Source organism: Phaethon lepturus, unplaced genomic scaffold, assembly GCF_000687285.1.
Source record: "Phaethon lepturus isolate BGI_N335 unplaced genomic scaffold, ASM68728v1 scaffold14795, whole genome shotgun sequence".
NCBI classification, from domain to species: domain Eukaryota; kingdom Metazoa; phylum Chordata; class Aves; order Phaethontiformes; family Phaethontidae; genus Phaethon; species Phaethon lepturus.
The window spans coordinates 29,056-41,899 of record NW_010538530.1 but is presented as its reverse complement, the minus strand read 5'-3'; the positions used below and the strand labels follow the sequence as shown (position 1 = coordinate 41,899).

The following is a 12,844-nucleotide window of genomic DNA, read 5'->3' as shown; positions in this document are numbered from 1 at the left end:
AGAATGAAGTGTTAAAAAAAGAATGAAGGGGGGGGAAATCCCCCCTCCTTGGAAAGCTTTTGTCTCCTGTTTCTGTTGACAGGTTGTTTTCCAGATGCTATGTATATTTTTTGTTTGTTTCTTTTGATTGCAAGTGCTTAGTTCCTCGCATCGGAAGACAACGGCTACAAACAGAATTCATTGCTCATCCAAGACACGTTCTTGTAACTGGAGTTTGGATTACTGCCCGAGCCTGGGCTCTGGAAGACTTGTTTTAAATAAGCGCCACGCCTCCCAGAGAAGGAGGGAAAGCGCTGTAAAGGGGAGTTGGGCTCCACATCAGAAGTTCTCAGGGAGCTTAAAACTTCAGTTCCTACAACGTATATTCAGTAAATTAGTAGACGTAAACATTTACGGAATGGGTGTACTTGTTAATAAGTGCTTTGTAGGGGAGATCAGTTGCCTGGTCTGTAGATTTATTTCTTTCTTACATTTATTGCGGTCAAACTTGGCGAATACCAGTCACTTGCATTCGGTTTTGGGTTGGGTTTTTTTGCTTTTCAGCTTAACCTCGTAACAGCGTGGCCACCAGTATCAGATTTTGTCAGCGATGCTGCTGGATGCTGTTCTTGGTGTTAGGCAGGGTCCTTGCTTTCTAAGAAACTACCACAGACAGGTCGTTTTTAGTAATTGCTGAAAACTTTTTCTCTGAGAAAGATGAATTGCATTTTATCACAGCCGTTCCTGTTTAGAAGTCAGTGTCTCGGTTAGGCCTCTTATTAGTTTTGGAGTGTGGTGTATGTGAGTCAGAGTGGAAAAACGTTCTAAAATTAGATGTGCATTGTTAAGAATTTTATTAAATGAGTTGCATCAGTGTCTTCTACATTACCATTTTAACGGGCAGTTCTCTGTATTCTCAGTATCGTTAGTTGACTAAAAAAGGGCTTAAGAGGCAAGAAACTTTTCGACATTTTTATGTCTGTGAACATACTAAAAGGTAAACTGGCGTGTTTGTAGGTCAACCTACAAAAAAAATCTGGTTAAATACGGCCTCTTTGTTCTTCTGTTACCTGTACTAACAGAAGATCAGGCTTGTGTTTTCCCCCAAGGAGAACAGGTGTATTATGGAGTTTCAGCTTCTTACATCAGAACTGAAGCGGCACCACTGTTTGAAAAGCATCTTATTTTTGAGATTAATATGTTAATGGCTAAAATTATGACCCCGCACTGAGCTGAGTACAAACAGATGTCTCCGCTGAGCCTAGGTTGCCTTTTGGAAATTGGTCTCAGTGCTCTGTGAAATATTATTTCTTTCATTACCTCTGTGTTAAATTAGGTCAGTAAGTGTGTTAGATTCTTTTTTTTTAATGAAAAACTCATGTAGCGTGTCTTGAAAGGAAATTCATTCTCTGATTTGCCTGGCATAGTTACAGTTTTAAATGTTGGAGGGTGGGAAGAGGAGTCATTCCTTTGTAGTCGTAGAGAAATGAGTTGTGTGAGATGTGCCCACCTGTCTTATCAAGTGAATGATGTTGAGTGCTTTTCTCTTTCTTTGTAACTTGCTCTATGTGGAAAACTTGTTGTCTTGTAGTCCTGGGAATTTCTAACGTTCCAATTTTTTTTTTTTTCTTTTTTTTTTTCATTAGACTGATCAGAGAAACTAATACCATTGCTCTGGGGTGGGAAAGGCCAGCAGTGTGTGCGAGAGAACCATGTCTGTTCGGGAGTCGTTTAACCCAGAAAGTTACGAACTGGACAAGAGTTTCCGTCTGACCCGATTCACTGAACTGAAAGGCACAGGCTGCAAAGTGCCTCAGGATGTCTTACAGAAACTGCTTGAATCTCTACAAGAAAACCATTTTCAGGAAGATGAACAGTTCCTGGGGGCAGTTATGCCCAGGTTGGGTAAGTAGTTGCTCCTCTAGACACGCGTCATCCTTGTGTTTGGTCTGCTTAGTGACGCGATCTTATCGATGGTTTGTTTACTCGGTTTGAAAATTGTTCGTTGTATAACGCACACACAGCATCCAGAAATGTGAAGCATGAATCTTGTGTTGTAATTTCTTGGCATCTGGGATACACGAATACTATTTTAATTATTTAACATACTGCAGTGTGCTCAGCTACAAAGCAAAAGCAGTCAGGAATGGGCATCGTGATAGGCACATGCTTAGGCGTTAGTCTCCTCCTCCCTTTGCCCAGTAGATGCTTTGCAAAGTGAAGTCATATCAGTTAATTTCTGGACTTTATATTAATACATTGCCTTTGGAAATTTAGGCAATGAATGCAATGAATTGTATGCAGTTAGATGACTTGCAGGTGACATTCCCCTCTCCCTCCCCTCCGCTCTCTTCCTTGGGTTAGGGAAGTGGGCAAGAGAGTACTTTCTTCCTTCTGCCGAGGCTGGGAGCAGATTGTTTCACAGTTGTCATTTCTCCTTTCAGTCCTTTCGTTGTTTCTCCACTCTCACTTTTTGCTCACCTGTAGAAGCTGCCTGGGAAAGGCTGTCTTTCCAAGACATCTGTGTTCTTGCCAGCTTCACTTTCTCTTTGGTATTTGCACAATGATGCAAGCAGTAAGGGAAAACAACCTGCACAAGCCACCTACATGGGGAACAGAGCAAACATAGGTATTTTTGATACCAGCTGCTCTACCTAATATTGATATAGATAAATGAATGTAGATAATGTGTTTAATGACACTTTTAATTCTGTTTGTCTGTTTACTCAGCCCTGCATATTCAATCTCTGCTTGGCAGCACAGAATGGATTTTTTTTTCTTCAATTTAGGAATATCAGCATAGTATTTATTCTGAAGTTATTTTAATTATCAATTTAGTGTCCAATAACCTAATTTAAAATCATTTTAACATTGCTAATTGTCTATTAGTAGGCTAACAGGTTGCAACCCATTATTCTGGTAGTGATTGAATTCAGTGAGAGGTTAGTAAGGAGCTCGTGTTCTTGCTTAAACAATGGTGATCTTTGTATGAAATATCTAAGCAGCAATTGTGTGTGGAGCTGGGGTGGCACTATAATTTAATATTCCCTAATGAAGGACACTTCCAGCTTTTTATCCCCCCGATTACTATTTATATGCTTTTTTTCTAAATCAAATAAGTTATTCAGAACAGCATTTCAATTTGTCAAATTTCTAAAATCAGTAATGTTTTGGTTTAGATTTAATTACCTAGCTGCTGGGTTTGGTTTTTTGTTTTTTTTCCTCTTAGAAACTTACAGGCTCTAATCAGTAATGGAACTGCTCATAGATTTTTCTTCTCCAGTTATATGAAAAGGTAAAAAAGTAGACTGCTGCCTTTGATATGTAGGCATGGTATTATGTAACAGGAAACCTGCTAGTAATAGAAGGTATAGAGTTCAGGTCTCTCAAAAATACGCTGTTATGGTGAGTATCCCTTTAACAAATGTGTCTTTGAGTAAGTTTTTGGTGTTACTTGCCTCTGATACCTTGTGCTGAAAAGGGACAGAGGGGTAACTTTACAGCCTGTGCATATGCACCATGCTTTCAAGATGCAGTCAAGAGAGTGATTTCCAATAGCAGGCTCAACCTCACTCTTTTTTAGTTCTGCAAGTGGTGTTACCCGGAGCAATCTTACATAGGGCTCTGAGTATATCTGTGAGTAAGAAACTGCAAGTTTGATATCAATTCTCAGAGCTGTTGCGGACCTTGAAATCACTGTTTTCAGTCACCTCTCTGAGCAGATTAACTTACTTAGCCAGTCCTTTTTTGGTGGAACAGAAACATAGCCTCAGAAGGACCATCGTGGCCCTTTGGCCTGTCTGTCAAGCAGCATTTTTGCTGAAGTTGTGGAAAACTGCACAGGTGAAATCAGTCTTGCAGCATTATGGCATGAATAGGTGAACTGAGGGCAAAACAGCTCCTATACACGAGCCACTTCTCTGTAACTGCTTATATGCACTTCCCTAGAGACACTGGACATCATGCATAGTGGCTTGGCAGCTTCTGCAGAGGATGAACAATCCTAAATTACTGCTCATGAGCTTCTGTCAGTATCCTGTCTCTTCCGAGGCAAGAGCTGCTGTCTTGGTAGGCAGGAGAAGCAAGATCCTCTCCACCTGTATACCTGCTGCCTGGCAGACCTTCTGCTCTGTGTCCTCAGTAGGACCTCGGATGGTAGCAGCTCACACCATCTCTGTGCAGCACGCTGCCAAGTACTGGCTTGTAGCACTTGCTAGGTAGTTTGTTTCATTAATACGTGGGAGAAAGTCACTGTGTGACATCTGCTCCCTGAAAACTGGTGGTTTGAAGACACTTGCCCTGTGGAGGTATGCAAAGTAATTCTAGGCAGTGTGCTGCCAGCCCAGGAAGGAGGTAAGCTACCTGCCATTGCCTCAAGGCACGAGGATATCAAGAGAGAGTGCGGCTCAGCTAGCATGTTGTGATTTGTCACCTGCCACTTTTGCGCGGGCTCTTGCGTCGCAACAAATGACTGGAGGTTTTAATATCGCTTATTCTGTTTGAAATACCCACCATCAGGGAAAAGGCTGCGCTTGGTGTTGTGGTTTTCTCGAAGGAGATTCCCTGTCTAGCAGATTGTTGTGCCGCCTCTCAGCCTCACAGAAGTAAGGCAATGTTAACGCAGTTGCAGAAGCTCCAAGTGGGTGAATCGTCTTTCACCAAGGGCCTCGGCTGTGACTTGCAGCGTTATTTTTGTTCCTCCTGAAATGAGGAAGTGCCCTTTATCAGAGGCTATATCCTTCTAAAAGTGTCACTATGTTTTCGTTGAGATCAGAGTGACAGGAAAACCTATTTGCTTTTGACAATATCAATTTACGTAGTTCCTCTTAACTTTAAATGTACATACATACAAACACAGGTGTTCTTAATGGACTATTATTATGCTGCAAAAAAATGTAGAACATTGTAGTTTAGTTCTTGCTTTCAGCCATTTTACACTTCTGTTCCAGTCAGGAGTTTTCATTCTTTGCTTGGTTTTCCTCTTGTTTGTGCTCTGTGCTTTCTCTAAGGAAGGAATTTGCCGTGTCTGTTTAGGCAACATTGTGAGTTATATTTCACAGACATGTTTTGTGAGTTCTCTTGTTAAGAGCAACAGATAATTAAGGGCAAAGCTACTCACCTCACTGATTGATTTCTGTCTTTGCAGGAATTGGGATGGACACTTGCGTTATTCCATTAAGACATGGAGGTCTGTCATTGGTCCAGACGACAGATTATATTTATCCTATTGTGGATGATCCTTATATGATGGTAAGTTGACTAAACTTAATTGTTAGCTGTATTGCTGATCTGATTTGTGCTTCTCACTTACCCATCTGATGGCAGTTTTGACCGTTTCTTGTAGATGTGCAGTGCTAGTTGTTTGATTAATTGCATTCAGAGACTTTCCTAAATACATGCGAGGAGGGAAATTACAGATTTGTCCTGTAATCTTTTCCACGTCAGCCAGGAATGCTGCTTTATATAGGTGAAAGTTGGGAGAACTGCTACCTTTAATTCAAATTTACCTCCATCTGTTGTTCTGTGGGATTTGGCTTGAAAAGCCCAAAAGGGGCGGGGGGGGGAAAGAGCTGTCTGTGAAGCAGCAGACAGTAAACTCCACTTATGAGCAGAACCTCGTTGTAATTGGCCTTTTTTGAGGTTCTGAAATAACCAGGCAACATGTTAGAACTGGAAATGCCTCAATGACAGTAGTTGGCAACAGTAGCTGGCAACTTCAGAGTGCTTTTGCAACACCAGTTTTCCTGTTGTACTACCTCCGCCTGTAGAGGCATAAGTTGAAATGACTTGTTGGGAGTTGCATGTGTTTGACTTCGGTTCCTTCTGTGTCCGTATTTCACCTAGTCCATCTCAGTGGGGGTTCCTTTGTGGTGTTACGTGTGGCGGTGATCAGTACTGACTTGAGGAGAAGGTCATAGGGAAACAAGTGAACTTTAAAAAAGAACTTAGTGAACCTATAGGGAATTCTGCAGGAGGTGTTCATTAGATGAAAGTTAAGAAATGCTAGAATTCACGTTTCCTGTGGTTTGAATGTGACTCCTTTGCTTTAAGGCGTGCTTTTACTGCTGTTTATATGATTGCATGCTTTATTTGCTGGTTTTGGTTTGTTTGTTCTGAGAGACCTGTCAGGTAGGTTTTGGACACACAGTTTGAGATTGGGACCGACTTTTTTTTTTTTCAGCACGCTTGACCAGGTGTTTTGCATATACGCAAGCCTAGCTCCTTTGATTTCTGTTCCAGAACAGCTCTCTTTCTGCAAACTGAGCAGCCAAGATCTCTGGCTGGCCTCTGGAGTACAGAGTTGTTGAGCTCACATGAGAAATTTGATTCAAGTGGCTTGCTTTAACAGCAGTGGGAACTTGTCAGGGACTGGGATAAAAAAAACCCCAAACCTATGTTGTCGGAGAGCTGTGCTCGACTTTATGAGCTGGGAAACTCTCTTTTCTCACCTTGTAACAAAAACTTGTGAGGGACAGTGTGAGAAGGCTGTGGTGGAGGAGGGTTGTTTTGTTTGGAGGTACAAAGGTTTGAGGTGCTGCAGGAGTGTATAGATGAGCCCGTGCCCAGATCAGACTTAGGCCAGTGTGGTAGGAATGGAATGTAAATTTGGACTAATGCCAACTTTAGTGGTTGTATCAGCAGCTGCCCTGTTTCTCTAGCTCCTTTTTTCCCGTATTTTTTGTCTAGACTCCCCCAAGCCATGCCTGTCATTACCAGTCTGTGTTCTCATTACCACTTGCACGCAATACATGTTCTGCTTCCTGCCATTCTGCTCTGTCCCCTTACCTAGTCAATTCTAGTCTGTTTTTCGGTGGATGTTCCCTGATGTAGAGTTTCTCTGTTTCTCTATGCAGTGTCTACCTGCAGCTCCTTATCTGATCTCTCTTCCTAGTTGGGGAGAGAGGAGGCAAGAGGGGAAAGCCAAAAGTGCAAATGGACTCGAAGCTGGGTGCTGTCACAGAAGGGATTAGAAAACAGCTGAGGAAGGCAAAACTGCATGTGGACTCAGCTGAACTTCAGATTTTTGCTTCAGAAAACAAGCTTTCTCTCACTCTGTCACTGCCTATTTTAAAATGAAGTTCTGCAGTTAGATGCAAAAAAAACATTCCCTCTTTTCCCCTTTCCCTCCTCTTTGGCTTTATTCTTGAAAAACACTCAATCTGTCTCGTCTGAAGTATCCCTAGGATGTACACCCATAAAATCTATATCCAGCATAGGACTTTTCAACTAATATGGCTTGATATTGGAAAAGTTACAAGAAATTGAAAATAGGCTTCATAGTAAGAATCAAGCCACTGGCAATAGGACTGGTACTAGCCTCTGTTGTGGCACTTGGAGACACCTTTTCTGAGTACAGGAGCAGGAAACTGGCTGGTTTAGAGAGGGGACTGACTTCCCCCTCCATTCCAGGGACCTTTTTTGTGCCTTTTAAGAAGATCCTTCACTCAAGACTGGGGATGGGGGTCTGATACTCCATCTTTTGCCCTTATAAATAGTTCTTAGTGTTCCACATAGATGCTTGTGTTCCAGGGGGACTACTCAAGCAGTCAGGTAGCATGTGGGACCCAGCTCGGCTGACCCCTGTTCGTGAATCCTGTCATGTTTATCGATGCTCACAAGCCATGTATTGTTCCCTTTGCTGCTTCAGACTTGAGACTTGCACTCCCTGAATCTGTTTCCGTAGTGGTTTTGCCATTTGGCAAAAGCAATGTTAGACTGACCTCTTGACTACTAGAATAGAGAGATGTTGTCAGTGTAGTTTTAAAAACTTATCTATCATTCCTAAGAGGCATAAACCAGCGGTTTGCTTGGTAAATACTGACGACAGTAGAGAATGGTTTGACAGTCCCCTTCTAGAAAAGGAAAATGGCAGGCTTTAGTGTTCTTAAACATCTAGAAATTTAACAATCAATATCCATCAAACCATGCAGTACACAGCTGACTCTTAATAGCTTAAGATTTAAATGATTAAAACATATTCCAGTTCCAGGTATAAGGGATTCCCCTGATGCCACTGAAAGCTCTTGAATGTATGAAAAACTGGATTATACTTAATTGTGATTTGGAGGTGTTATTTCATGCCATCTGCAAGCGAGGTAACTGCCTGAAAATACTAATTTTTATGAAAATCCTGGACATGTGATTAGACTGTAAGGTTTTGGGGATGGTAGAAATGTGTTTCGATGCCCTCCCCCCCCGCCAATCTGTCTTCTAGCCAAAGCATATTTCTATAGTCCAAAATGTGTTGAATAAGCATGTTTTGTTTTTATCACAGTGGTGTTGCCTTTGAACTTTATGAAAAACACAGATTTAAAATCGTAAAACTAGATGTTTGTTACAGTTCTGCAGCTGTAAACCTAAACCAATTTTAATAAAATGTGTGGAGTCTTCCAAAGTAACAGAATTTGTCCTGTATTTTAAAATTATCTTGCCATCTCTTGGGGCACATCCTGTATCGGAAAGTTCTGCATCTTCATCAGGAAACTTGACGTCTCATCTGTGCTGGGTCCACACCTCAACAAACCCTGACTCAGATCCATTAATTCAGTAGAATTAGAGTAGCTAAGCTCACGTGGTGCAAGGGATCCCTTCTCAGTCCAGTCAGCTTCACGACTTCTCAGAGGCACCTTCAGTAGATGACCAGGTCTCTTGGACAATTTTTTGCTAGTGGAGATGTTCACACACAGTCAATAAAAGTGTATGCCTGTAGCAAAATTCAGCCTTATCTTGTCACCTGAACAAGTGACGGAGTAGGCACATCCCCCTCACTATACAAATGGTGGGAGGGACACCTCCCCTCAGTAGCTGTGTGTGGGGACAAGGCCGGCTTCCGGGAGCCCTGGACTCCTTAACCCTGCATGCACTGTCTTCCTCAGACAGCTTCTTAGTGATATCCTGACAGAAAAAGCACCTCAGTGTGGCTGTGTGCTGGCAGCACAGCTGTATCCTCTGGGAAGAAGAGTACCCTCCAGAAAACTTTGGAGGGTAGACGTGGCCTGCAGGGTAGTGCAGAGGAACAAATGACTTTCCCATCAAGGTCCCTGTGTACTATGTGTTCCAATGCAGAAGAGGTACAGCAACATAGGCTTTTTGGATTAGCTTCCTTGCAGTTCTGAATTACATACCATGCTTGTCTTCGTCAGCGTGTACAGTTTTGTGCTGGAATATAGTTAATAGGAGCATGTCAGATTGAGTAAACTGAGCTTGTTATCAAAGGTAGACTTTGTCAACCCTAACTTCAGCCTCTCAAATTAGGCATCCGGTCTAAACTCAGCGTGGGATTCCGATGTAGTCAGTGAGGGAGTATGTTGCCCAAGACAGCTTGGGTGAATTCTCTCCTTACCTGTAAAAGGAACAGGTACCTGCACTCCTAGATGGGCACGTTGCACAAAATGGATCATACCACATCTTTGACTAGGTTTCTTAATGCAGGAGCCTATGGAATTAGTAGCTGCCTCGGAGTGCAAACTCATGCTGGAAGTTTTGTTTGTGGCAGGTGTTTGTCTGAACATTCACAAGCAGCCCTGCAGATTTTTTTGTGTGTCTGTCTTTCTTTTTCCAGGGACGGATAGCGTGTGCCAATGTCCTAAGTGACCTTTATGCCATGGGGGTCACAGAATGCGACAACATGTTGATGCTTCTTGGAATCAGCAATAAAATGACAGATAGGGTAAGATTTTTGGTACTTGCTTTTGAAGGAAGACCCAAACAGCTAAACGTGCTTAGAATGTATTTATCTTTAGTGTATTTTCTCCTGAAAGTTTGAACCCTTTTAAAGAGATGGTTTTGTTGGATGTCTCCGTTCATACTATGGGTCTTGCCTCATAAACATTCTGAGTCACTTGCTAAAAGTTCAGTTTTCTGTGGCATTGTAATCTTCTTCTGCTAATACCTTCATCCCCAACAAAATGGGGTCCCTGCTTCTGTCAATTCAGGACAGTATTGCTCCAGGGCAGCATTTTATTACTGACTCACGTATCAGTCTGGATAGATACTTCTGGTTTGCTTATGCCAGTTTTGTAACATTTATCTGAAGCAGAAGAAACTGAAATAGATTGCTTTTCTTTTTCATTCTTTCCTTTTGTTTTGTTTTGTGTGTGCAAGTGACCAGCATGTATGTATGTTTGTTTTGCTCTGGCGAAAAAGGGATGTTTATTCTTAGAAGGAAGTAAGTTGAAACTTTGCAGGTTAGCGGAGGCCAACTGCAGCTTGATTTAACTTTGCCTTATTGCACTGCACTGCTGTGGCTGTACCTGATTACAACAGCAGGATAGTTGTTCTGAGTTGCCAGAACTCTGATTTCTTTAGTTATGATCTTTTGAAGAATGTTTCTTCAGCGTAAGAATGTCACCTTCACCTCTTTCTAAAAAGAGCTGTAAAACCGTAGCTGTATGGGATAACAAGCAATTTTCAGGAGGCTAACCTCTTTCTAAAGGCTGTCTTTTCTGTCATGAACTATTTGCTATGAGGGCATTTGGCTTGAGTGATTAAAAGCCCTGGACCAGTCTTGAAATGAGTAGCACTGCTGTGTATGGAACTCTGACTTCTGTTTTGATCTCTAGGAAAGAGACAAAGTGATGCCTCTAATTATCCAGGGTTTCAAAGATGCAGCAGAAGAGGCAGGAACATCTGTTACTGGTGGCCAAACAGTGTTAAATCCCTGGATTGTTTTAGGAGGAGTGGCCACGACAGTCTGTCAGCCTAATGAATTTATAATGTAAGTTAAATTGCTAAACAATCAAAAGCACTGGTCTGAAGGGATACAGTAAAAATCCTTTAAATACCGTGTTGTGATCTTGTGATCTGTCTCCTGATGAACAAAGCAGTACCTTCTCTAGCTTGCTTTTGTCCTTAGCACTCAACAGATGCCACATCTCTTTTGTACATATTTACTTTTTTTAAACAGGGTGTTCTTTTATTTCTCCCACCCCCCCCACCCCCCCACCCAGTATCTTTTGATCCTATGCTCCTTTTGTCAGGAGAGTTAAGCTTCTAACCTTTAAAGGTATTGAAGGCTGTTTTGAGACATGAATTTCTGTCATATTTATACCTCCATTTTAAACTATCTCCCAATTATCCTATTAATGGCTGTAGACATCTACAGAATTGCTGTCTTTACTGTCCATTTAATGGTAGAATGTTCCACTGTGGCACGTTACACTACACAAACGAATTTGTTTGTGATCCTAGTGATGGTTATCTTATGCCTGGAGTAACAAAGGTCAGTTTTTTTCCCTATCCTGTCTTACGTCTCTTCTAAATTGAAAGAAAAGACGTAATTTTGTGTGTGTCTGACTGCAAGCATTGTTGTATTCCAAAAAAGAAGGATTAGCACTTTTAAATAAGTTTGCAGTATTTTGCTCAATAATATCCCATGGTAATGAATCCCAAAGGGTAATTCTGCAATTAGTCAGTTTTTTAACTGTGCAACAAGATACATGGGTCTGGGAAAATGTAATTTATCAGCACTTATTCCTAACAATGTGTGTGAATCTCACTATGTAATTAATATATGAATTCTTTGTTTTCAGGCCAGACAATGCAGTGCCAGGAGATGTGCTCGTATTAACTAAACCCTTGGGAACACAAGTGGCTGTAGCTGTCCACCAGTGGCTAGATATTGTGAGTATACCGCAAAAAAAGAAATAGGGACGAGGGATGTGAGTTAAAGGTGACCTTCCTCATTCCCTCATGTCCCAAAATGACAAAGTTCAGCAGTGTAATAAATACACTGAGTTGGGAGTGATCTACCACCTCTCTCTCCTCCTTCCTCCTTGGTGTGTCAGCCTTACCTGCTTCTGTGCAAAACCCTTTCGGAATCGAGACAGTTTACTATTTTGTGCTTAGTGAGCCCATCTTAATTGCATCTAATTCTTAGTTAGTTCTCGGGCATTGCTGTAATAAGCAAAACTGTTTACTAATAGAACAACAGACTAGCACCCTGGGTAAAATTATGCCCTACTCCACCTGCCAAAGTAATTGGCAAAAGCATATTGATGGCAATTAGGCTAAGATTGCTGTCTGTGTTCATGGGCTTTCTGCTTGTGTACATGGAAATATAGCTACGTTTCACATGCATTACCCTGTGCATTCAATAAGAATATTTCTAGGAGCATTATGTACGTAGACATACTTCCATCTGTTACTTCAGGCAAAAATGTAACTACTGAACTGAAAAGTGACTGCAAAATTGGCATCTGCTGTTGTTGTCTGGCTCCCAGTACGTGTCTTCAGAGTTATAACTGCTCAGTTTACACTTTAAAAAGATGCATCTCTTCTACTTTTGGGACTACTGAGCCAATAGACTGGCAGAGAAGTGAGCTGGAATCTACTTTGTTTTGGCTGTTGGCCACTACATTGTCAGATAGAATTCTAATTACAAAGCTTGTGTTAGCAAAAATGGGAGAGAACCAGCTTAAACCTTCATTGGAGTCTGAAGCATGAGCAACAGGAAAAAAATATTTTTCTCCTTCTTCATAGGGTCTGGCCTAGCAATTTTGACCTCTGCAGAATCCTGCGTTTTCCAGTCAGATAGAAGGATCAGGGCCTCAGATAATCTTGCTATGAAAATGAAGTGAAACAACAAGACACCAATTTTATAGTATGTTTTCTGGCCATAATCTTACTTCTTAATATATCTATTATTGTGCTGACAGACTTGCAAATTAAGGATATTCTGAATTTCCACATATTTCAAGTACTTCTAATTTCCCTGACTGTCAACTAGAAACACTTTCTGGTCTGAAAAATGAGGACAGCAAGGAAATCAATCTTCCTATTACATGTAAACAGAATATATCTTTGTGGTGGGAAAATTTCTGAGTAGCTGTGCTGCCTTTTCCTTAGCTTTGTTTTGTGAAAGAGT

General features: G+C 41.5%; 1 protein-coding gene across 2 annotated transcripts in view; it reads left to right on the top strand.

Annotated features, from left to right (window-relative positions):
* Positions 1 to 1,624: 1,624 nt before the first annotated feature.
* Positions 1,625 to 12,844, top strand: part of SEPHS1 (selenophosphate synthetase 1) — a 21,914-nt gene continuing 10,694 nt past the window's right edge. For both annotated transcript variants that reach the window (XM_010286853.1, XM_010286854.1), the window contains exons 1-5: positions 1,625 to 1,884; positions 5,126 to 5,229; positions 9,542 to 9,649; positions 10,542 to 10,696; positions 11,511 to 11,601. In XM_010286853.1, the coding sequence (XP_010285155.1) occupies positions 1,692 to 1,884; positions 5,126 to 5,229; positions 9,542 to 9,649; positions 10,542 to 10,696; positions 11,511 to 11,601 (651 nt within the window). In that variant the 5' untranslated portion in view covers positions 1,625 to 1,691. The remainder of the gene's footprint in view (positions 1,885 to 5,125; positions 5,230 to 9,541; positions 9,650 to 10,541; positions 10,697 to 11,510; positions 11,602 to 12,844) is intronic.